Genomic DNA, 27,650 nt, shown 5'->3' with positions numbered 1-27,650 from the left:
AGCAGGGGCAGACTAAATTATGAGAGTTTACTTAATAGACTTTTGTGCAAACTCAGTCAAAAGCCTTGCAGTCCAACCACTTGCACAATTCGCCAAACCATTATGCTTGTCCAGAGATAGGTGACGTAAGTGAGTAGATCACCTGTTGCCCGACAGTGATGGAATCCATGCTGTTGGTCATTTATTAGATGCAAGTCTTTAAGGTAGCACAGGAGCTGAGTGTTGATGGTTTTTTCCATTACTTTAAAAAAGTAATTGAGGTGAGTGAAATTGGATGGTATTTTGAAGGTTTAGATTTATCACCCGTCTTACAAATAGGTTGTATATGGGCTAGTTTCCATGCTGCAGGATAGTTAACAGCGGAATGACAAAGTGTAAATAGGCAGCAGAGTGGGAGAGAGTCAATTCTGGAGCACAGACCTTGAGAACAATTGGAAGAATGTCATTAGGGCCTGGAGTATTTTAGAAACCAATTTGAGCAAAATTTTTCTGACCTCTTTCTGGTGAAGGTAGCAAACTATTCAAATTTTATGTGGTAGATCATTTTCATCACTCAGTGTGAGATTGCCACCACCATGATTATTGGAGGCCTGGAGAGATAAAACTGGTCAGTAGAGTAGGATAACTGGATTATCTAAGCTAAGCAAAGCACAACCAGGATATACAAAATAGGTGTACAAATAGTATCTTTTATGGATGGATTTAGAGATATATTTATATATCATGATCATCTTCAGAATTATTTGGAGAGGGGAAGTTTATAACCAATAACGATACACATGTTCAAAAAACTAATAACATACTAACACTTGCCAACCTTAATATAAATGACAATTTTGCTTGGTCACTTTTTCAAAACACACAAAACACAAGTGAAAAAAGATCAAGTTATGTTTTTGACATATGATTAAGTTAGGATCTGCCAGTGCAATATTACATACTATTTATCTCCAAAAGCAAATTTTGTTGATAAGTGTATCTACTAACTGTCAAACTGATTTATCTGACCAAAAATAAGCATAAGCTGGTTTTAATGTGGATCTGTAATTAACGATTACTGGACTAGATATGGAAATATTTTTTAGTAGTTAGGTTCATTATATGGATGGCAACAGACTGATCTAAAAATCTATGTAAGTGAAAAGAATTCATTATAGGTTGGTCGATTGGTAGAGCCTCTGCTACTAATGGCTCAGTTAAGTAAGTTCGAGCGGAGTTAGTAGTTGGAAGGGGACTAATCATTCGATGCTGTTGGCACACTCTCCCTCGATGAGTCTTCGGACTCCCTGGAGGTGTCAAATAATAATAATAACAGAAACATGCTAATTTAATTCTTTTTATTTCTAGAATTTCAAATGAAAGTATGTGATGTTATATGCACTATAGGCTGCAGGAGAATATCTCCATCTGCATTAATAGATATCCAAAAAAAGAAGAAAAAATAGTCCCACTGCATAAAGGAGAATCCAAGTCTTTGTCACACACACATCTTGCTTCCAATTAATGCTGACACCGAATAGCCTCAGAACCATTATTGTTACTGCTCTCTTTAAGTTATGCATCGAAAGCACAACTTTTCTGGAAAAAAAAAAAATTTGACAATACCCCATATCCTCATCTTTTTTCAGCTTTTGAAAAGTGCTATAACCATCACATTCTATTCCTGTGAGTATATAAGTGTCTCCACAGCGCAATTGAAAGAATAATGTATGTTGCACCATTCGACTGGGAAACGCTTAAGATCGATTCTCGTCTTGACAAGAGGAATTTTTTTGATTGACTTTATATGGATTTTTTCAATTGAATGCGAGTTAGCTGATCTCAAACAGAGGTAACAGCATTTTATCCCTTCCAGAAACTCTGATTTTTCATCCCACATACAAACAAATCAGCCTTGAGAAAATACACAATTTACACAAAAAAAATATTAGTGTTGGTGTAGATGATAATGGTAGTAATGGTTTGCTGTAGTTGATGGATGGAGTGGTGATGGAGACAGAGTTGTAGAGTAGGTGCCCTCCCTTGATTAGTCCTTGGAGGCATCATGTAATAATAATATCATCCTCTGTTAACCACATCTCACTAACACCAATGATTTGTGGACTGACTAACTATATCAAGGCTACAAACTGTTTACCTTTATTCCTAAATACTCCTTGCACTGATAAGTACTGACCTAATGTCCAATCCTCACCTTCTCGTGGTGCACCCTGTTGGGTATCTACTTTGATACTGAACGAACGAGGATGGGCTGGCAATTTGGGATTTAGCCGACCAAATTGTATTCTTATTGGTTAAACCAAAATAAAAAAATGATGGTACAACATGACAAAATTTCATGCCGGCTGGGGCGTCGCCCGGTTAAACAAGGCCCCCGTTGTTTTCGCCAGGGAACCAGGGCGAACAGCGAAAAGTCAGCTACTGGAACAAATCTGAAAACAAACCCCAATTCAACATCACCAGAGTTAAAGATCGGTACTATCAACGTAAGAAGCCTGAATGGCAAAGAAATGGAGCTATCTGAGGAATTAGATAAGTACCAGATCGACATAATAGGGGTGACTGAAACAAAAAAGACCAAAACTGGTGAGATCTTTCTGAGCAATAAATACAAAATGTTATATTCAGGCAATGACAATCAAGGAAAAGAAGGAGTAGCCATAGTATTCAACACAAAATACGAGGCTAATCTTCTTGAATGGCAGTCAGTCTCAAGTAGAGTAATGTAGGCAAATATGAGAATTGGGAACTGGACAATGAGACTTATTTGTGCCTATGGTCCCACAGAAGGTTCTACTAAGGTAGAAGTGGAGGAATTTTTTGAGGCTTTAGAAAAAGCAACTGACACAATGAAAAAGGAAAAGTTGGTCCTTGTTGGGGATCTAAATAGTAGAGTAGGAAATGATTGTGAGACATACAAAAATATTTTGGGAAAATTTGGAGAAAAGAGCAAAGCTAATAATAATGGCAAATATCTGTTGGATTTCTGCTCAGGACATGGACTGGTTATTACTAACACCATGTTCCAACATAAAAATGTGCACAAATTCACATGGAGAGAAGAGGCTAGGAATAAGAAAAGTCTCATTGACTATGTTATTGTTGATAGTGATGTTTTCTCCCTGGTGCAGGACACCAGAGTGTACAGAGGATTTGAAATTGGAAGTGATCACTATTTAGTCTTGAGCAGGATAAAATTGAATTTCATATTGAAAAGAATAACATGTAAGAAAGTTTTAAAGCGAATAAAAGTTGAGCAGCTCTCAGATGTGAACTGTAGACTAAAATACAGAAATATTATTGAAAAGAAAATGAAAGAGTTTGAGAACAGGAATCAAACCTTGGAGATTCAGTGGCAAACTCTGAAGGAAACATTGATTGATTCTGCCAGAGAGGCATGTGGTGAGGTTGTGTGCAAGGATAAAAAAATCAGAACTCCCTGGTGGACACAGGAAGTTAAAGAGGCAGTGAAGGAAAAGAAGAAAGCATATCAAAAGTTCCTGGCAAATAAGTCAGCTTTTACTCTTACAGAATACAGAGACAAATGTAAGAAAGCTAAACAGTGTGTAAAACTAGCTAAACAAAAGTCATGGGAGGACTTTGGCAAGAATATAGAAAATAAATATCAAGAAGGTGGCAAAATATTCTGGAGGTTGTTGAAGAAGCTTAGGAATGGAGGAAAGAGTGCTGTAAAAGGAATTAGAGATGATAAAGGTGAAATGAAAACAGGAGAAAAAGATATCCTTGAAGTATGGAGTAATTACTTTGAAAAACTGCTAAATGAAACAAGCAGTGATGACAGCACAGTGATAAAAAACACTGACCAGGCATGCAGTCAGGAATACATATCCATACTTGAAGTAGAAAAAGCCATCAAAGGCTTGAAATGTGGAAAGGCAGCAGGAGTAGATGATATTCGACCAGAAATGCTGAAGTATGGTGGTATAAGAGTCTTACAGTGGCTGCACTGCATAGTTCAGAAAGCCTGGACAGAGGGACGAATTCCCGATGATTGGAGTAGAGCTCTCATAGTACCCATATATAAAAAGGGAAATAAAACTGAATGTGAGAATTACAGAGGTATTTCCTTACTGAGTGTTCCTGGCAAGATCTATGCAAGTATACTTGAGAAACGGTTGAGAAGAATTGTGGAAGAAAAGCTTGGTGAAGAACAAGCTGGATTCAGGCCAAATAGAGGCTGTCAGGATCAGATCTTCACTTTACGACAAATAGTCGAGAAAGCATGGGAATATGACAAAGATCTGTATTTAAGTTTTGTCGATTTGGAAAAGGCATATGACAAGGTGCCAAGAGAGAAGCTATTCAATACGCTGCAGTTATATGGTGTCAATGGGGCATTATATCAAGCAATACTTAGTCTTTATTTGAGTTGTGATTCAGCAGTTAGAATTGAAGGAAGTACAGGAAGGTGGTTTAATGTTAAATCTGGTGTGAGACAAGGATGTACATTATCCCCTCTGTTATTCATTATCTATATGGATCACATTATGAAGGAATGTGGTATTAAACCTGATATCAAAATTGGAGACGTTAATGTCAGCTCTTTGCTTTATGCGGATGATGTTATACTTCTAAATAAATCCGCTACAAGTCTGCAAGATTCTCTGACTAAATTGAATAGCTGTTGTAATAGATATGGTATGAAGGTCAGCAATAAAAAGACAAAGACAATGAAAATAGGCAGAATCATTGAAAATGTCAACTGTGTTGTGAATGGAGAACCTGTGGAACAAGTAAAACATTTCAGCTACTTAGGCACAATTTTTACTGAAGATGGTAAACTAAATATAGAAATAGACAACAGAATCAGCAAAGCTGGTGTCGTGGGAAGTCAATTGAATAAATTCATATGGAATAAGAAAGAAATTAGTCGGAACACTAAATTAGCTGTATACAAGACTGTGTTCAAACCAATTTTAACTTATGGATCTGAGAGCTGGGTCAGAAGTAAAACACTTGACCAAAGACTAGAGACCGCAGATATGAGAGTCCTGAGAAAGATTAGAGGTGTGAACAGATGGCATCAATGGCAATATCATATTAAAAATGAGGATATTAGGAAAGAACTTGACATTGTCAGCATCCAGGAATGCGTTAGCAGAGCTAATCTCAGATGGTATGGTCACTTAAATAGAATGGGAGAGGAAAGATTAGCAAAACAAGTGTTCTCTGCAAGGTTGGCAGGAAAACGACCCAGAGGAAGACCAAGATATAGGTGGATTGATACGGTACAAAGTGCCTTAGACGATAGAAATATAAGATCTGATAATGTTGGAGTCTTGACAAGTAACAGACTGATTTGGAGGAAAATTATAGATAGGAAGTTAGTAATGATGTAATTTTTTCATGTAGTACTGTCATATCCTGTACACCCCTTGAGGGTACATGGCAGGAATTTGATGATGATGATGATGATGATGCTGCTCCCATTGAAGCCACCCCCTGTATTCATATCTTTTATTCCTTTGTTCATTACCTCACACCAATTCTGATATTTAAACTCACAGTCTCACCATCTAGGTTTGATTTCCATAACTGGCTGCATACTCTCCTCTCAACAGCTTCACACTACCATTCTCACTCAAATGAAGAGCACCTGCAGCAAACAGCACTCCTACCTTCAAATGTATTCCATATTCACATACTCAACTCCTTTCTTCCTATACATTCTAGCTATCATGCCATTCCTGATCACTGCTCTCCTCCTCAGCTGTATGCTATCATATCTTCGCAATAAACTCGCAATTCTCTATCACACTCTTCCACTTCACTGTCTCTAGCAACACTCACAAATCTCATGCTACCTCATTCACACTTCACTATATGTAATCTTGAACCCATCACAAGCCTTGATGTTAAGCTTTAAAAAAATACTGTGTTAGATTCAAACATGGTACTTCATACAATGCACCTTTTGATTAGCAAAGTTTCAGGATCAAATTTCATTATGGATGCAAGGAACATTTATAAGAACCTTAAAACTGAAGATGCTGGTCTTTCCTTCACAGAGGACATGATTACCTACAAAACAAACTGCTTCGCAAGATTTTAGCCACTGGGATAGTTAATGGAATGTAAGCAGCAGAATGAAAAATTAAACACAGGTTTAATGGTTTGAATATTTCATCTCTGTTACAGAGACATCATATGGGACACAATACAAGAATTTTTAAAACATCGCACAAAAAATAAGTGGAAAATAGACTAGAATAGACTACATTTTAACAGACTGTAGAAGACTGGTACAATAGGTGAAACATATCTCAACATAGATTCTGACCACAGTCTTCTGAGAATATAAAAACAGACCACAAAAAAAGAACATATCATGGCGACATGAAACAACAAAAGACAGTCCAAACAAATAGACCATCACAAGTTCAGGAAGTACATAGAAGAGACCAAATGGACTATTAAGAACTGCTACATAGATGATGACTACACTGAATTTATTAATAAATTCAATGAATGAAAAAAAAAAAAATTCCTGCGAGACAAATGAAAAAAGAATGACAAACACACCTCAAGCCATAGAATTACTGAAAAAGAGAAAAGAACTAAAGAAATCTCAAGGAAATTTTCTAGAATGCCAGATTATCTGCAAGTACTGAGGAAAAGAATCCCACAATACTACAAAGCTTTCAGGATATAAAAACTAAGAGAAGCAGCACAGGCAAAAATCAGCCAGCAAAAAATGGAGAAAGACTTAAATTTGAAGCAGTCAATTTCAACTGCTCTACAGGATCAAAACAGAGAAAAATATACTAACACAAAAAAGATGAAATTGTGCAGAATTTCTATAATGCCTTTATGTAACTAAATGCCAAGTCCAAGAACCTATTATTCCAAGCAACATACCAGATGAAATATGAAAATTAAGATGAAATTAAGAAAACGAATAAAGGTAAAGTCTCAGGACTTGATCATGTTAAGGCTGAAGAAATCCCACAAAGTGGACCAACTGTATTCAAAGCCTTGGCTACCAGATTTATGTAGTACTTGAAAGATTCCAGAGGAATGGAAAACATCAAGAACTGTACTTCTATTTCTATTCAAAAAAGGAAATAAAGACGACATAAAAATTATCACACAATCTGACTACTTTCTCCCATATAAAATCATGAACAGGGTAATACTGAACAGAATCCAAACTACTCTCAAAGACAACTCCCGCAGAGAGCAAGCAGGATTCAAAAGAGGCTTCTCCACAAGAGATCATATCCAGGTCATTTCACAATCCAAGGCACTTCTGAATGAATCGATCCACATAGACCAGTGATGGCGAACCTATGACACGCATGTCAGCACATGACACACTTCAGGGTTTCAGGTGACACACCTTGGATGCTATTTGCTGGAAAGATAGGAAGGGTAATCAGGAGTGCTGCTGATATGCAGTACTTGCAGAATGATTTGAATAGGCTGGAATTGCGGGCATGGCAAAATGAATGTGAAAGTAGTTCACATACTATTGTTGAACATGGGAAACCATTTAGTGATAGTGATTATATTAGCTTTCGTAAAGTGTGCACCATTTTTATTTGAGGACTTTCATAATAAGGAAGCTATTGTCAAGTGCATGAAAGAGTTACCATTAAGTAGGAATACTATTAAAGACAGAGTTATATCAATGAATACTAGTATAGAAAATCAAATACAACAAGACTTGAACTCATGCCATTGTTTTACCATTTGTCTCGATGAAACTACAGATATTACGTCATCAGCTCGATTGGCTATTATTGCAAAGTATGTTCACGGCGATTCTATGCATGAGGAATTGATAAAGTTAGAAAATTTACCTCAAAACATGACAGGTAAAGACATATGCGACTGTGTTGTTAAAGTGTTCCGTGAGAAACAGATAGATTTATTGAAAATATTTTCAATTACAACTGATGGCGCACCTAATATGGTTGGCCGCAATGTCGGTTTTATCAAACAATTTACAAAATATGTTGGTCATCCCTTGGTTTGTTTCCACTGTATTATACATCAGGAGCCACTGTGTGCGAAATCAGGCTTAAAGGATTTGGATGATGTGATGAGAATTGTGACAAAGGTAACTAATTTTATTGCTGCCAGGGCTTTAACCCCTTAATGCACTCAACCGACTTAACTTGGGTCCAAGAAACTGAATTTTTTCCAAGCACCCGAGTTAATACACGTGACTGTGAATTTTGGTTTCGCATATAAATACAACCGAATATACACGCTAGACAATTTTGTGCCTATTTCCTTTCAGCTGAGAAAAGTTGCCAACGGCGTGTATCAGCTATTTCATTTGTGTTTGCACATTTTTTGTCCACTATTGCCTGCTGCATCATCACCTGTGAATGTCAATTCTTTGTTTTGCAATTGTGCATTTGTTCACTAGAGTGCCGTTTACATCGAGGCCATTTATAATTTATAACATTTGTTTGTTTATTTATTTTTACGTTATATTTATTACCCTATCATGGATAGCGATCAAGACTGATTATTTAGTTCAGAAGATAAAACTTTAGAACACAGTGGCAGTGATTCAGAAGTTGATGCTATTTCAAAGGATGAAAGTACTGATGATGAAACTCTTGCTTTAGCCCGACAATGGTATCCAATACAACAAGATGCTCATCCACCTCCATCATTCGCTTTCACAGAATCTCCCGGTATAAAAAATACTGATGTTGGCGATTATAACTGCCTAAATTTCTTCTAGCTTTTTTTTGATGATCAATTGATTCAACGTGTTGTGTATGAAACAAATAGATATGCGAGGAGTCGTACCCTTGGTAAAGAAAAGACTTCTTGGTATGACACAAATCCAAATGAAATCAGAGTATTTTTGGCTGTTGTTGTTCTTACTATACTTTTGCAAAGTATAGTAAGAAAACCAGAATACAGTCATTATTGGACAAAAAATCCATTATTATATACCATTTTTTCCGGATTGTATGAGCGGGAAATGCTTCAAGGCCATAAAACAATTTCTACATTTTTCAAATAATGATGAATTTGATCCAGCAAATCACCCTCACCCAAAATTCAATAAAATCTGGCCAATTTATGAAGATTTTAATAGAAAATTTGGCAATTCGATTATGTCAGAGAAATTGGTGACTACTGATGAAAGTTTATTGCTTTATAAAGGTCATTTGGGATGGGTGCAATACATTCCTCTCAAAAGGGCCAGATTCGGCATAAAAACATACTTATTATGTGAATCACAAAGTGGATATGTCTATAATTTTATAATCTATACCGGCAAGAATATTCTGGACAGAGATTTTAGCAATCTTCCAATATCTTCGGAAGTAGTGATGACTTTGATGAAACCTTTATTGAATAAAAGTTATTGACTATGGACAATTTCTATAATTCACCTGGATTAGCAGATCTATTGATAATAAATAAGACTGATGTTTATGGAACATTATGCTTATCACGAAAAGAAGTACCCAGCGAATTGAAGAATAAAAAATTGAAAACTGGAGAAGTAATTGGTTTTCAGGGAGGGAAAGTGTGTGTAATAAAATGGAAGGACAAGAAGGATATCTCCCTTATCTCTACCATTCACACTACATCAATGGTAGATATAGAGACGCAGAAAGGAGGAATAAAAAAACCACAACTGTGTTGGATTACACCCATACCATGGGTGGTGTTGATCGCATTGATCAACACCTGTCTTTGTATGCTGTACCCAGAAAGAGAGGCAAGAAGTATTATAATAAGATTTTCTTTCATCTCTTAGACCTGGCACTATGGAACACTTTCGTGCTTTACCAAAAATCTAGTAGTAAGATGGATTCACTTGATTTTTGCCTCAAAGTAATCAAACTCTCCATTGAAAAATACAAACCTACAAGCATTTCAAGAAGTGGATGTCCATAAAATATCCCATCACCACTGAGATTATCTGCACGACATTTTCCATCTTTCATACCACCAACAGAAAAGAAAGAAAATCCAACTCGCCAGTGTTTCCTCTGCTCAAGAAAAAGGAATAAACACAATAAAAGGGTTCGAAAAGAAACAAGATATATGTGTACTAACTTTCAAGAATTTTTTGTTGCCCGAGTTAAGGTTTAGCAAAGTATATGCAGTTTAGTTAACCTTTTTTTGCAAAAAGAGACATTTTTTGTGTTTTTTTCCAAGATTTGTTAATGTTCTTTTGTGTATAAAGAAAATAAAGAATAAAAAAATTGGCAAAAAACAACCAATTTCTGATTTTTAATTGGTGCGTTAAGGGATTAAACAAATGAGAAGTTGAATCGGTGTACAATGGTCTGTTAATGTACAATAATATTCAATGGTTGAGTCGTGGCCAAGTACTTGAATGATTTGTTGAATGTTTAAATGAAATGAAATTATATTTAAATAAGAAGGGCATGCAGCATGAATTTTCTCAGTTGAACAATGGTGCTTGGCTCAGTAAGCTGATGTTTTTCAAAGATTTTTCATTGCACCTGAATGAACTTAATATACAATTGCAAGGGTTCGTAAAATCTGTCAATGTTATGTTTGGCACGATCAAGATCTTTGAGAATAACTTCAAAATATTTCAACGTGATTTAGAAAGTAACCATTTTAAGTATTTCCCAAGAGTGAAAATTTTTTTAAACGAAACCAGTCCCAAAAATCGTGAACAACATATTAACCAATCTATCAAAGTTCTAAAGTCAGTAACTGAGCAATTTTCTTATAGATTTGAGCAATTTCAATTGATGGAACAAACAATCCAATTCATAAAGTATCCTGATGAAACAGAATTCATGGATCTTAAATGAGATGGTTTTGAGTGATTTAAAAGATCTAGAAATGCAAGTAGCTGACTTCCAGTGTAATCCTATCTGGAAAAGAAAGTTTATTGCTCTTAGAAATGAATTAGAAGAACTTCCCGGGAACTTCTGCTTGATACTGCGTGTAAAAATTCAGACTGTGAAATTCTAAGCATGTGGAATAGCCTTCCCAAAAACTTTCATGCTCTTAAAATCTTTGCTAAAGCTCTTCTAACAATTTTCTCTTCTACATGCTCTTCTGAAACTCTATTTTCTGCCTTAAATAATATCAAATCAAAAGGGAGAAATAGATTGAGCAATGATTTGAGCACTGCCTGTGTAGCATTAAAATGTACATGCTATAGCCCTTCTATAAAGCAACTTTCTATGCAACAGAAAAGTCATTAAATGTAATGCAAGTTTGTAATTTCACTTTATTAAATTAATTGTATAATATGAATTCATAGATTTTATATCAATGCCCTATTAAATAAATAGCCTAATATTATATGTATAAGTCACCATCTATAATTATGTAGTTAAATTTATAATGCATGTATGCAAGTGGCACATCAACAACGTCAATATTTTTTTTAAAAAAAAAAAGATGTTTGACACACCTGGGTAAAAAGGTTTGCCATAACTGACCTAGACCTTGGTCTTTCTCTGAGTATTTTTCTTACTATCTTGGCATCAAACATCTGTTTTGTTAACTATCTCTCTTCTATTCTGCTTAAGTGGCAATACTACCTCAAATTAGTCCTGCTCACATATTCCTGAAAGCTAGAAATGTCAAATTCCTTTCTAATATCTTCATTTTTAATATGATTCTGCCATTAATGCAATCTGTTCACTTCTATATTTTTTCTCAGAATTCTCGTGTGTGTGTGTGTGTGTGGGGTCTCTAATCTCATCAAGTGCTTTATTTCTAACCAAAATCTTCAATCCATAACTTATAACTGTTTTGAACACTGTCTTGTATACAGCTGGTTTGGTATTTTAGCTAATTCCTTCTTCACTCTTATTCCATAAAAATTTAATTAACGGGCTCTGCATCATACCAGTTTTGTTTATTATGTTATCTATTTCCATATTTAATTTACCATCTTCACTAAAAACTGTGCCTAAATTAGCAAAATATTTTACTTGTTCTATAGGTTCTCCACTGAGAATACGGCTGAAGTTTTCTATGTTTCTTGCTGTTTTCATAGTTTTGGTCTATTTATTGCTCATTTTCATATCTAATTTGTTCACAGCTGTTATGCAATTTATTAGAAAATCCTGGAGACTGGCATTGGATGTGTTTAGGAGTACAAATCATCTGCATAAAATCAAAAGCTAAGTTTTATACCTCTAAGCCTAATATTAGGTTTAATGCCACCTTCTTTCGATCCATATAGATGATACATAAGAGTGGAGATAATGGGCATCCTTATTTTTCCTCCTGATTTTACATCAAACTATCTTTCTGTATTTCTTTCAATTCTAACTGAAAACTTGAATTCTCTGTATAATGTTCCATTTATCCCACATAACTGTTGTGATTTGAAAATATTTTCTCAGGACACCTTGTTATCTGCTTTTTCCAGATTTAGCAAACTTATATACGCATCCTTGTCATATTCCCATGATTTCATTTCACTGAAAATTTGATCTTGACAACCTGAATGCATCATGTTCTTCTCCAAGTTTTTCTTCCACAATTTTTCTCAAGCTTTTTTCAAGAATTTTTTTCAAGTATGCTTGCATAAATCTTACCTGGAACACTTAAAGAAATTCCTCTGTAATTCTCACATTTAGCTTTATTCTTTTTTTTTTTTTTTAATATATAAATGGGAACTCTAAGAGCACTACTCCAATCATCTGGACTATGCCCTCTGAATTATGCAATATAGCCACTGGAAAACTTTTATACTTTAATATTTAAACATTTCTGGTCAAATATCATCTACTCCAGCTGCCTTTCCATGCCTGAAATTTATGATGGCTTTTTTCTACCTCAAGAATTAATATGTACTCGTGTTTACACCCCCCCCCCTGAATATTCTTTACTACTCTTTTATTGCTATTACAGTCTTTCACATTAATTACTCTGAACTTCTAGAATATCTTTATTTTCAATTCTCACATCACCTTTATCATGTGATTCTTTTTACTCTTTCCTCCATTTCTAAGCTTTTTCAATAGAAATGGCTCTAGAACATTTGCCCACCTTCCCAATATTTATTTTCTATATTCTTACCAAAGTCTTTCTATGGCTTTTGTTTAGCTCAGTTACATTTCTCTTTGTATTCTTTTAGGGCATCTGCCAACTTATTTGCTAGGAACTTTTGGTATGTTTTCTTCTTCTGTCCAGGCTGCTTCTTTAACATTGTGTCCACCATGGCATTCTTATTTTTCTATTCTTGCAGACAACTTCACTACATTCCCAGCTGAATCAACGTTTTCTACAAAGTTTGCCTCTGAGACTCCAAGGTTTGTTTCTTCTTTTCAAAGTGTTTCATTTTTTTCTTTGATAATGTTTGTATAGTTGAGTCTACAGCTTCTGTACAAAGTGTTCAATATAATTTTTTTTACAGCTTTCTTACATACTTTTCTTTTCAATGTGAATTCATTTTTATTCCATTTAGCATTAAGTGACAGTGACTTCCGATTTCAAATTGAAAGTCACTGTCACTATCTAAAGATATCAGATAAAGTTACTATCAGCAATGACATAGTAACAAGACTCTCCTTATTTTTTGCATTTCTCTCCATGAACTTGTTTTTTTTTTTTTTTTATGTTGGAACATGGTGTTTAGTAATGACAAGTCTATATCCTGAGCATAAATCCAGTAGATACTTTTATTAGCTTTGCCTTTTCTCTAAATTTAATCACAATGTTCCCATATGCCAGGTGGAATACATTTCCTACTCTGCTGTTTAGATCTCCAACAAGGATCACCTTTTCCATTTACTTTGTCAGCTGCCTGCTCTAATGTTTTGAAAAATTTTGAAACTTCATCAGGGGAACCTTCTATGGAACCATGGGTACAAATAAGTTTAAATGTCCATTTTCCCATTTTGAAGTTTGCCCACATAACTCTACTTGAAACTGCTTTCCTATCAAGAAGTTTATATTCATGTTTGGTGTTGAATGCTATTGCTACTCCTTCCTTTCTTTGATCATTATTGCAAAAATATAACATTCTACAATTATTGTTTAGTATGATCTCACCTGTTTTTATCTTATTTGTTTTAGTGAAGCCAATTATGTCCATGTGCTACTTTACCAGTTCTTCTGCAAGTTAAATTTGCTTTCCATTATCCTTATAGGGATGGTTCCCATTATCATCATCAATTCTTTTAATGTTGGGTTAATTCTTCTTCTACATGTTGCGTTAGTTTGTTCCAGTAACTGACTTTTCACTGTTTGCCCTGGTCCCCATGATGAAACCAGCAGGGGCCTTGTTTAACTGGACGATGCCCCAGCTGGCATGAAATCTCATCATATTGTACCATCATATGTATTTGTGATTTTAACCAGCAGCAAGTACAATTTGGTCAGCTAAGTCACAAATTGCAAGCCCATCCACATTCATTCAATATCCAGTAATATCTAGCTAAAAACACATTTAGTCAAAGTGCTCACACAATATACTGGCAATACACCTTCACACATAAAAAATTCAGCCCACTTTAAAGTCGGTAGAGAAAACAACTCACTCCAATACACTGACATAATGGACAGTTTTGATGTCTCTTACTTATTCACCAATGTCCAACTCAAAGATACCTTAGACCTCATCCAAGCCAAATTTCTTCCCGATCTCTCAGCCCTATTTCAGTTCACCATGAACTTGGGCTGTTTTGTTTGGTAAGGAAAATTCTGCAAACAGATAGAGGGGGCATCCATGGGTTCTCACACTCACCCCACTCCTGGCTACCTTCTTTATGGAGACATTTGAAGAAAAAGTCTTAAACTCTACTCCACATAAACTCACTGTTTGGCTTTGCGAGGGAGGCCACATACTACACGCACCAGCTATCATTCTTATTCTTGAATTCATTCACACTGCTTGCACTCACAACATCCAATGGCAATCCATTCCAATCACACCCCACCCATGAGAGTAATAGTGGGCAAAGTGGAATGTCTTGTGAAGTATGAAAGATGAGATTAGGAGAATGGAAGAGATGAATGCAAGATGAATAAGAGTAAGAGTGAGAGAGAGGTGTGGTAATGATAGAAGAGGAGAGAATAGAAATAGTTGAAGAGAGGGAGTCTAATTTTGAACTGTTCACAAGAAAATTAATTAACTATATATTTCACTTTGTGAAGCATGTACTAACATGCTCCATCTCACATGATTTCCTCAAAAGAACTGTCTTCCACATTTGTCTTCTTGATAATCTACTTTTTTTTTTTTTTTACTATAATTCACCTACTATTATCATTAGCAGCAGTATCTCTACCCTATGCTATTTCTTCTCTCCTCCTTGAAAATACTATATCCCTCACATTCTTCTTCTTCAGCCATAATTGTTCCAATAGAAATTGTCAGGTCAGGCAGATCAAATCTCTCCATTTCTTTGTCTTCCCAAATTAGTCCTTCATGAACACTGTAGAAGTTCAGGTTTATTTTTTAGATCTTCTCTTAACTGGTCTCTCTACCTCTTCATAGTCTTCCTCAAATTTCATTTCATACATTCATTCTCATTACAGCAAGAGTTGGTAAGTATTTCCTCAACACTTTTTAGACCTAAACTATTTTTAATGTCCACATTTTTTCTTCTATATTTCCTTGCTTTTGGTAATACTATCCTTAAAACTTTCATTTCCATTGCTTGTATTCTATTCATGTCTCTGCTGCTTAAGACATAACAGACAAAAAGTAAATTTTGTTAACCAAAAGTTTGCACTTAAGTGAGATCTCACTATCTGAAAGTAGATTACTTGCACTGTTAAAAAAAGTTTGGCCCAGTGAAATCTTCCTTGTTATCTCCTGTCACTAGAAAGTATACTTCCAGATATTTAAAATTTTCACTACTCTTCATAAATCTTGCCTCCTCACCCCATAAGTTTAACACTATTAACATTCACCTTTCCCCCACAATTTAAAACCATGATCTCAGTCTTCTTGATATCAAAATGTAACCCATAGTTCTGTGTCACTGTTCCATTTGTCCAGTTGCATGTGCAGTTTTTTGGAATGTGCCAAAATCACAACATCATCTGCAAAGCTTCTTCTCCTTTTATGGTCATTAACTGTATCAAGGATAATATTCATCACCATAATGAATCTATATCCCTCACATTCTATCCCAGTAAGCTAAATCATCTATTGTGAAACCAAGTCTCACTAATGCCTAGAACATTTGGCAAGGTTGTACTAACCAATACCAGACACATCATATTCTATTCCTATGCTTCTGGCATTTATATACATAAACTGCAGTACCCTAATAGGAATGTAACCTTCATACCACATATTGACTACCCATTCAATTTTCTCATATGAGACTAGACCCTGATTGTTTTGGTCATTATCAGACTCACTCACCTCATAAGTGCATTGCACACACACTGACATGCATTCATCCTAAGCTCTACTTTTCCTGACTTTGCTCTTCCACAATTTCAGTGAAAAATACTCGAGCTATCTTTCTCCAAATCCATTTAAGTACAATCCATCCAAGTCCTACCATCTGACAAATCTAGTCCATATGTCTACAAATTCCACACCATTCCTTCTATACCCCACACAATGACTGGTTGAGGAATAGGGCAATGATTGCTAACCAATCTCTATCATAATGTGAATGCAGACTCTATAGCTTGGATCTCTCTCTTGCTTATTCCAGTAACTCTTTTAATGTTTTCTTGTCATACAATTTTTTTTTCACCTTTCAAGTCATTAATACCTGCTAAAAGAATCAATTCTTTCAACTTTCACGGCATCCCAACAACTTCATTAATATTAATTATTGCCAATGAAACAAGATTTGGTCTCACTCTCATATTAACTACTCCTCTCATCATAGAATCATCATAATTTCCCCCCCCCCTTACTCTCCTCCTTTATCATACATTCCATTATCTTACCTCAACTCCTTTCGTTTCTTTCAGTTCTACCAATATTTGACATTATATACTTGTATATGTTTATATATATAAATAGATATGAATAAGAGAAATATATGAGAGAGATACTTACTTCCTTATGTCTTTTGACTTAGATGCTAGATTAGATGTTATGACAGGAATTAAACGACTACCATGAGTATGCTGCAAAGAAGAAGAAAAATAAAGAACTTTGACTTAGATGCTAGATTAGATGTTATGACAGGAATTAAACGACTACCATGAGTATGCTGCAAAGAAGAAGTAAAATAAAGAACTTTTTCTTTGAACAGAAGAAGTGATTCATGTTGAAGTCCCTGAAATAAAAATTATGTCGAACTGGAATTAAAATAAGTAACTAGCTAAATTAAAGATTTACAAGCTGCCATTTTGCCAGTTCATGCTAGTGTTATTAGAGGCACTTTAAAGACACACACAGTCAGTAAAGATGGAATGAAGCGACCGCAAGAATATAGGCAGTCATATTTATTAGTGGTGACCGTGGTGTGATCTGTGGCAACTCCTAGGATGACTGCTGACAGGAGAAGGCAACACATCAAAATTTTGTGTCGAGTTACACAATCAATTCTATCACCGTTCACTTGGTTCTATACAACATGAGTCACTTTCAGGTACACTTCTGCAATTTGAAACAGGATTATGCAGTAGTCTGACTTTTTTCTGTCTGATGAAATGGTCATCTTTCAAGGCAGGTTGTGCTAGTCTGTATATTTGGTATGGGCAACTTTTAGGTTGCCCATACCAAATATACTTTTCATGTTCTTTTCTTCATACCAAGACAGCCTCTTCTATCTATCCAAAATACTGGATCCCATAACAAGCTACTGCAAACACCAAGGGGAATGTGGGAATAATCCTGGCAGACCTTGATTTATCTCAGAAAGGCAAGGACAGCCTTTGTCCAGAGGTCTATAGACTGTTCTAATTTTGTGTTGTTTCACAAGTAAGCTCAGTCTATCTCTTGTACCTTTAATGCAGAGTGGGGATATAGTCTGGTTTGGGGCAGGGATCTTTTCAAGGAGTTTAGCAAGGGTTTTTTTTTTCTTGTAACCATGTGTTCAAATGAAGTAAGAAGAGCATGTTGTTCCAGATAGAGTACAGGTCCTGAGGATGAAATCTGCTCTGCATAGAAGGCTTGAATTTTGAAAATTCCAAGTTTTTGGGCAGGATGGTAATGTAAAAGTGACATGTAGATATCTGCTTGTGTATGTTCATGTCCTCTTATAACAGACTGAACATGTGATGGATCCATGTGATTGTCTTGCGACTGAAGTTCCCAAGATGGCTAGAACTTGGGAACTTGGATTGCTGAGGACTATAAAAAGTTTGAAAGAGCCTGTGGGCAATGCACCTAAATGCAAAGATGTCTATATACCTCAACCGTACTTGAGATGGGACTGAATTCAGTGCCAAAGTTTCAAAAGATTCTGTATAGCAATGGGAAATGAAAGTGAGGAGCCCATTGCTGAATCTTTATTTTGTTTAAAGAGCTGGTTATTCCAGCTAAAATAAATAACCCATTTAAGGCAGTGCTTAAAGAGATTGAAAATGTTTGGGGATTTTCTGGAAAATAACTACAGTGTGCCAACTACTGGAACTAGTGAAAAAGGCCACACATTAAAGTCTATTAAGTGATCATTCTCCTCCAAATTGAAGTTTCTATATAATAGATTCGTAAAGTGTTTTTTTTTTTTTTTTTTTTTTTTTAAATATAAGAAGAATGGCTTTACTAGCCTGAGTTGACAAAACAAAAGCATTTAAATATTTCATTTACTGAATTATTCTGTTTCCAGTTCAAACATAATTTTTATTCCAGAACATAACTACAACAGCAATAAAAATTTGAACATGCAAAAAAAAAAAAACAATAATAAAAAAATAATAATAATAATAATAATAAATAAATAAATGAAAATTTAAGTTAGCAACATGAAGAAACTGTTCAACAATTTAAGTATGCAGTTACCCTTTTCTGATCCCCTGCAAACAATCTTTAACTTGATTCTCTAATGAAACACAAAGATCTAATTTTATAAAAATCAAGAGAATATTAGATCAAGCATTATTTCAAAGCCAAATGTAGAAACTATGAAAGTTTCGTACAAATAAGTTGACCAGAGAATTTATGGCAGTACACCCGCCGGCATTTACAAGTCGTCCTAGCACTGACCACCTTAGAAAGCACGCATGCTGCCCAGGCATCCGTATATAGGCTTTCTAATTTGGTCTATTTTTTAAGGTTTCACTTGCTTGATAGCTGTTTCAAACTGGTTAGTTTTCATCAGAGACCAGGAAGAAACCTTAAGAGAGCAAAAACTCTTTCAATACTATGGAACTTGAAACATCAGTGAGGTGTATTTTTCATAAGCGAATTCTAGGTCGGTGCATAAAGTATTTACTAAACTAAAGAGCCAACAGGCTTCAGTTCAGTGATGCAAAATTTAGAAAAATCAAGTGGATATTTGATTCAGCATTATCCAGAGTGAACCTAATATCCACTTGATTTTTGTGAAACCTTAAAAAAATGGACCAATTTAGAAAGCATACATATGGACACCTGGGCAGCATGCGTACTTTCTAAGGTGGTCAGCGTTAGGGCAACTCTTAAACGCTGGCGGGCATATTCCCATAAGCTCTCTGGTCAACTTATTTGTATGAAACTTCCATAATTTCTACATTTGGCTTTGATATAATGCTTGATCTAATATACACTTGATTTTTATAAATTTTGCATGGCCTAACTGAAGCCTTTTGGCTCTTTATTTCAGTAAACAAAGATGTAATGTAACAAAGCACTGTTCCATCCAGCATGAAATTTCATCATCATCAAATTACTGACCTGTACCCTCAAGGGGTGTACAGGATATGATAGTACTACATGAAAAATTTACATCATTACTAACTTCCTATCTACAATTTTCCTCCAAATCAGTCTGTTACTAGTCAAGACTCCAATATTATCATTATCAGATTTATACTTCTATCGTCTAAGGCACATTGTACCGTATCAATCCACCTATATCTTGGTCTTCCTCTGGGTCGTTTTCCTGCCAACCTGGCAGAGAACACTTGTTTTGCTAATCTTTCCTCACCCATTCTGTTTAAGTGACCATACCACCTGAGATCAGCTCTGTTAATGCATTCCTGAATGCCGACAATGTCAAGTTCTTTCCTAATATCATCGTTTTTAATATGATATTGCCATTGATGCCATCTGTTCACGCCTCTAATCTTTCTCAGGACTCTCATATTTGCAGTCTCTAGTCTTTGGTGAAGTGATTTATTTCTGACCCAGCTCTCAGATCCATAAGTTAAAACTGGTTTGAACACTTTCTTATATACAGCTAATTTACTGTTCCGACTAATTTCTCTCTTATTCCATATGAATTTATTCAATTGACTTCCCACCATACCAGCTTTGTTGATTCTGTTGTCTACTTCCATATTTAATTTACCATCTTCAGTAAAAATCGTGCCTAAGCAGCTGAAACGTTTTACTTGTTCCACAGGTTCACCGTTCACAACACAGTTGACATTTTCAACAATTCTACCTATTTTCATTGTCTTTACCTATATCTCCTCCAGAGATTGTTATTAAAAATAAAAACACCTTGTTGCAACTTCTATAGGTAAAGGTGATAAGGCTCCGTATTACTAAACCTTGGTATTTAGGGTCTAGCTACTCACTGAGGAGACCTCAAAAAAGGTTGAAACCGGTCTGGGTAGTGACCCCACCCATAATGCATTGCAGCATACATCTTCTAGTGAGATGTGCTTTACATTATGGGAAAATACTAAGAATAGTGATCAGAGTTTTACCCACCTTTACAATGAGTTGCCCTGGTGTTGTACCATCTTTAGACTTGAACTGTGTTTCAGACGCAAACCTAATTGTTTGCATATTTGGGATTAGGAGTTAAAATAATCAAGTTTATAAAATTACTTGGTTATCCTAATATATATATATATATATATATATATAATATAGCTGGAATCACAAATGGCTTGTGACCAAGTCCTCCGCCATTTAAGAACTCTATTATACGTAACATAATCACTGTCGGTGCCAGGTTATTTTGTGCCCTAGGCAAAGCTTACATGCGTCTCTTATTTCATAAACTAAAATGTTTCTAATTGACATTAAATAAAATAAAATTGTCTTTCAGGTTAAATTAATAGGTAAATTAATACAGCTTTTTTAAATTTTCTTTTTTAATTAATTTGAAAATTCTCTGTTATAATTCATTTACAAAAAAAAAAAAGTTATAAAATACCGAAACTTAATATTTTAAAATATTTATCTTAACTGAATTTTTAAATAGCGGTAAGTTCAAATCATTTAGGTAAGGAACAAAAAAGAACCAAGAGTTAAATAGTAAAATAGTGTGATGTGTGAGGGATAAGGAAAAAGAATCGATACCTAAATCATATATCACTATTTAATTTTGATATTTTAGTAAAGTATGAATAAAGCATAGCTTAAAGTTTTGCACCCTAGGCGGTTGCCTAGTTTTCCTAAATGATAGCGCCGGCCCTGAACATAATGAAGGACTCTGTGGCATGTATACATCCTGGGAGTTGGATATGTGGCAGGTGAGAGAAAGGGAATGTGTATATGTGCAAAATGTAGGCAATGAGAGGAATTCAATGAATTAGATATTTCGGTAACCAACCTAGTTGTGTCAGGGATGGGAAATGAATGTCGGGAGATGAGTAGTGTAATAGGAGAGAATGACGAGTGAAACATGAATGAGAAAATAAGAGTTGGAAGTGTGGAAGGCTTGAATGATTGAAGTTTTCAGAGATTGTCTTGATTGGGAGAATGATGGCGAGTAAGATTGACTAACTTGCTGAGAGAGATAGATGAGCTGAAAGAGGAGGTGGAATGTCTTGTGAAGTATGAAAGGTGAGATTAGGAGAATGGAAGAGATGAATGCAAGATGAATAAGAGTAAGAGTGAGAGAGAGTTTTGGGAATGATAGAAGATGAGAGTAAACAGTAGGAGAGAGGGAATGAGAGAGAGGTGTGGTAATGATAGAAGAAGTGTGGTAATGATAGAAGAGGTGTGGTAATGATAGAAGAGGTGTGGTAATGATAGAAGAGGTGTGGTAATGATAGAAGAGGAGAGAATAGAAATAGTTGAAGAGAGGGAGTGAGAGAGAGTTATGGGAATGATAGAAGAGGGGAGAATAGAAACAGTCAGAGAGGAAATGAGAAGAATGAGAGGAAGTGCTGGAACCAGGGTTAGAGCGATGCCAGGACAGCAGGTAAGTAGGGGGAACACGGAGAGAAATGGTTACAGGAAAGAGAGTGAGGAATGCAAGTGAGCAATCAAGTAACAGAGTGGTAAGAGGTGTGATGTATGGAGACTTGATCTGTGGTGTGCAAGATAGGATGCCAGAGGAGTGTTTGACTGGAGGGACGATAGAAAGTGTGACTATGGCAATTAAGAAGGTGAAAGGATGGATGAAATGATTGTGATAGTGGGCACGAATGACTTGGGAGGCAATGTAAATAGGGTGGCGAGAGATCTGAGATTTTTGCTTGAGGTTGTGCAAAAGAAAACGCAGAGAGGAAAGATTGTGTGTGTATGTTGCCCAGGTATGATAGTGACAAGCTGAGCAGAAGAACAGTAATACTGAATAGCATAATAGCCAGAATGTCTCAGAAGAGAGGATTGGAATATGCGAATGCATGGAGGGCATTTGAGGACAGAAGAGAACTGTATCCCAGAGACCGCTTGCATTTGAATAAGGAAGGACAAAGGAATCTGGAGAGATTGCTGTTTTCTGAATGAGTCAGTGTCAATGCAGGGAAACTAGAATTCCCAGGGTGGATGGTAGCAGGGGTGGCCTCTTGTGGGAATAGCTGCTTAGGGGAAGGGGACAACATCAGGTAACACTGAGTCCAGTGAGGTCGAGACGGGATAATGATAGGTATAGAAGCAGTGACATTTTTATGCTTTATACTAATCCCAGGAGTATCCAAAATAAAGGAATGAATTGGTTGGTGCTGGCCAACCAATTCATCAGCTTTGCCAAAAATTACTGGGATCTCTGAGACATGGTTGATGGAGGATGATATAATAACAGGAATAGAAGTAGCAGGGTACAGCATTTTTTGCCAGGATAGGAAGGGAAAACATGGTGGTGGAATACTGCTTATAAGTGATGACTTATGTCCTCTAAGAGTGGAGGTTTTGGAAGGCAGTGACACTAATAGTTTTGAAAGTATACTGTGTGAGGTAGAAGTGGCCAAGACATGATATTTAGTGGGATGTTGCTACAAATTAAGGAGCACAGAGGGTGGGGAGCAGGATATGTTTAGGCAGTTGAGTTGGGCAAGTGCAAGAAGAATATTGTTATGGGAGATTTTAACTACGGCAGTATAAGGTGGGAAGAGGAAAATGCATGTAGTAATAAGGGGATGGAATTTCTAGAATTCTTGAGGGACAAATGTCTTAGGCAACATGTAGTAAAAGGAAAACGACGTTCAAGAGTTTTGGATTTGGTCATAGCATCAGAAGAGCTGATAATAACTGAGATGGCATCGCATCTCTGCCCCCAGTTGGAGGGAATGACCATGTGGTTTTGACTTGGAAGATGAATAGACAATAGACTTGCAGATGTATCAAAGAAAAGGAAACGTATATGGAATTATAAGTCAGGTGATTATAATAGCCTTAGGTATCAACTAGGGTCAGTTCCATGGAGAGTAGAATTGGAAGGTCAGGATATCATTAGTGCTCGGGAAATTTTGAAGGAATATTTGTTAGCAGCAATAGTAAGCTGTATTCCATGAGTGAAAACGGAGACACAATTTGGTGTAAAGTGGATGACAATATCAAACAGGAACTGCAGCTGAAAGAGATAATGGAAGAGATATAAGGAGAGGGGTAGGAGGGAATAATCAGATACACGAAGAATGTAAGACTCGGGCCAGGAGAGTGACTAGTATGGTGAGGAAGGCAAACCTGGAATATGAGAAGATATTAGCATTAAGATTCAAAGAAAATCCTAGGGAATTTTTTTAGCTATGTGGTTAGTAGGAAGAGAAATTATTGTGGAAGAATGACATTGTAGGATAAAAATGGGAATAGAGTAACTGATCCAGAGGACATAATGCAATTGTTCAATGAGCATTTTATTGGAGTATTTCATCCTGGAGAATAAGGTTTTAATACTAGAGGGATAGGGCAGGTTCAGGGTTTAGAGATGCAAGAGGAGAGTGTGTTCCAAATACTGAGTACTCTGGATATCAGTAAAGCTGTAGGATTAGATGGTATTTCACCACAGGTTTTGAGATAATGTGCTAAAGAACTGACAGCTCTATTGACCTGGCTCTTCAATAAAAGTCTGGCTGTGGGAAAGGTACCCAAGGAATGGAAGGAAGGTAAGATAGTGCTGCTGCACAAGGGAGGTAGCAGACTGGAAGTGTCTAATTATAGGCCAGTTTGTGTGCCATCAGTAGTTGTTAAGGTCTTGGAGAAATTAGTGAGGGACTATATACAGCATTGAGCAGATGAGGGTAATGTTATCTGTGAGAATCAACATGGATTTGTAAAGTGGTGCTCTTGCTTTAGTAATATGATTGCCTTTTAATAAAGTGACAAGAGTCTTTTAATAAAGTGACAATCCACTTGGATAAAGGATTAAACTAAATTTATTATACTCTAACCAAGTGAAAAATAAACTTTCAACATCTTTCTCTAAATCCAGAGTAATTTATTAAAAAAGAGTGGCACACCATTTGGCAACTCCTATAGGTAGAGATGACCTGCTAATGCTTCTGCCTGGTATCTCCACTTGGGCCTGGCTCCCACTGAAGAACCTCAATAAAGGTCGAAATTGGTCTGGGTTGTGGCCCTTCCCTTAATGCATAACATTAGCCATATCTGCACAGAGATGTGTTTTGCATTATGGGAGATAATGAGATAGGAGTGCTGTATCTTGCTCCACCTTTGCAAGGAGTGCCCTGGTGTTGTACCACCTTACCCCAGTCCTGAAGATACTTTCAGGCACAAACTTTGTTTGCTCACACTTGGATAAAGGATTAAACTAAATTTATTATACTAGTTGACTATAATGCAGTATACAGGTGATAAAGAACAAGTGTTAATTCAGGAGCACATTTCTTGAGCAAAACTGGCAAGATATTATTAGGACAAGAAGCCTTTTTTGGTATCCAGATCGTTGAAGAGTTTTCCTATGTCTTTCTAGCGTAAAGCCACATTGAGGCAAGTCATGCAATGTTCCAGGTATAAAGAGGTAGGTGATTTGCCTTGATCTATGTAGAAGTGTCTTGGTCTATGTATCTTCTCATTGGAATGAGAAGAATGATGCCAGGAGATCTGGTGACGTTGCAATACTGCTGTCTGGGTGAGAAAGATAGGAGCACAGGTGACCAGAAATGTTCAAAGCTTTTGTAAGTGACCTGAAGGTATGACTATAATTGGCACAGATAGTGAGTTTTACTACATTCAGTGATTTACCATATCTGCCGGCGTATAAGAAGCACCCCACTTTTTTGTACATATTTTTTAGGAAAAAAACTTTATCACTGAATATTCTAATGAATTTACAGTATTTCAAATATAAAGTAATAAGTAGATAACTAGGAAAGGGTACCCACCTTTTAATCTTCTTCATCAAAACCCAGAAATTCATCTCCAGAGCTGAATGAAGAGACACTTGAAACTTCTTCAAAATCAGAACCTGAGTCCTCATACAGCAAATGTCCTCTGTATCATCAGTGCATTACTAATGCCACACTTCTTAAATGATTTCACCACTGTCTCAGTTTTCACAGCATCCCATGAAGCTTTGACCCTCTCACAAACTTGCAGAATGCTAGGCCTCTTCCTTCTTCCTGATCGCGTAACCTCAATATCTGAAGACTGCATCTAGCTGTTCCACTTCTCCTTCATAAATCCCTTAAATGGTTTATTAATACAGACATCTGAAGGTTGAAGCTGACTAGTTAGACCTCCTGGAATTACAGCTAATTTTCAGTTCCTTGAGTTTATTTTTAACATCTTCTGTTCTGTGAGAACAAAACTAATCTCATACTAGCAGGGCAGGCTTCTTCAACAGTCTGCCAGGACGCCTACACCAAATTTTATCTATCCATAACTTCATTCCTCCTCCATCCATCCAACCTTTTGCATGAACGTACAAACACTCCTTTAAGCAGTTTTTCTTCGGGCAGCGTCTTCCTTTTAAAAATTAATAGTGGCGGCAATTTTGTAGAAAATTTCCAGAAATGAAATTAATAAAAAATTGAGTATCGGCTTATAAGATGCACCCTGTTTTTCAGACCTATTTTCAAAGGAAAAAAGTGCGTCTTATACGCCAGCAAATACGGTAATGATTGTTTTGCAAGTGTTGTGAGCTTTGCAGTGTAGGCTGAAATTTTTGTCAGGTCACTAACCATAAGTTGTTTTTTGTGGCCTACCCTGGCACACTTTTTTTGGAAAACCATGGCTAGGATAATTTCTGTAATATGATCACAGCAAGTCTCTGTATGCAGAGAGCTGAAAAAGTAGTCTTACCACTGAAAGGAGGAGTAAGTCTTGGAGATCTTACCACTTCACATTGTTGTGCCATAAGACATGAAGCATTCATACATAGATGCAGCCATAGAACTATGTGTAAAAAATGCAAGCAGCTGAAACTGAGCACCTGTGTGAAAGTGAGTGAAGGGTAACTGATCAGTCTGACTACCATTGTCTGCACAGAGTCCAGTATCTTTAGTGAGTTCTTAGGCATCACCACTGAATATGGGAACAATATTCAATGGTTGGAGGGATTTGTATAAAGTTAGTTGTTTGGAGTTAGAGTAACACCTTGAACACCTAACATAGTAACATCTGACACAATAAATATAACCTAATTTTTTGGAGGCAGAGGAGGCAATATCTGTAATATGTTTGTGCCAAAAGAGATTTGAGGTAGTGTTATCCCAAGAAGATAAATCGCATCATGAGTTGGGATTTGGGTGTTGTCATCAGCAAAGCTGCAGGAAAAGTTTTTTTTTTTTTTTTTTTTTGTGTGCAAAATAAGACAGCTGTGTTTTGCTTGCATTGAAATTGACAAGATTATCCAGATCTGACTGGTGAATGTTTTGGTGATTTGTATTTGTGATGGTAGCAGTTAGGACTCTAGAGATTTTGGCAATTTGTGCACTGTCAGGTCAAATGAAAGGGAAGAATGCAACATACTCATAAGCAAAATAATATATCTAGTTGGTAGTCTGCTGGAGAGTAAGTCATTTATATATATATAGGGTGTCCCAAAATTCACGCAAGATTTAAATTTAGCGCCATTTGTGCGGTAAAGTGTTGCCAACGAGAAAAAAAAACACAGCATGACAGCTGACAGTTCAGGGTTATTAAAAATGGAGCGCTACACAAAAGAACAACGCATTTTCATTGTTGAGCAATATTTTAAAAATAATGAAGGTTTGGCAGCTACGGTTTGCAATTTTCATACAAAATATGGTCGGAATAGTGATTTAACTTCAACTGTGAAAAGATTAATTAAAAAATTCAAGGAAACTGGATCAATTAGTGATCTTATACACTCTGGCCATCCTTCAACAAGTCTTTCAACAGAAAACATCGAAGCAGTTCGTGAGAGTGTTGCTGAGAGTCCAGGAACATCAATTTGGCACCGTGGTCTTGAATTGAGCATTTCGAGAAGCTCTCTACAGCATATTTTCACAAAAGATTTGCATCTTTATGC

General features: G+C 36.1%; 1 protein-coding gene across 8 annotated transcripts in view; it reads right to left on the bottom strand.

The window, feature by feature from the left end:
- Positions 1-27,650, bottom strand: part of chb (CLIP-associating protein) — a 723,643-nt gene that overhangs the window by 318,231 nt on the left and 377,762 nt on the right. For all 8 annotated transcript variants that reach the window (XM_090405359.1, XM_090405362.1, XM_090405366.1 and 5 more), the window contains one exon: positions 16,982-17,052. In XM_090405359.1, the coding sequence (XP_090261485.1) occupies positions 16,982-17,052 (71 nt within the window). The remainder of the gene's footprint in view (positions 1-16,981; positions 17,053-27,650) is intronic.

This window comes from Typopeltis vanoorti, chromosome 15, assembly GCF_054136105.1.
Source record: "Typopeltis vanoorti isolate ZY-2024b chromosome 15, IOZ_Tvanoo_1.0, whole genome shotgun sequence".
In the NCBI taxonomy this organism is placed as follows: Eukaryota; Metazoa; Arthropoda; class Arachnida; order Uropygi; family Thelyphonidae; genus Typopeltis; species Typopeltis vanoorti.
Note: the sequence above shows the minus strand (reverse complement) of the source record. Positions and strands in the feature narration are given on the sequence as shown.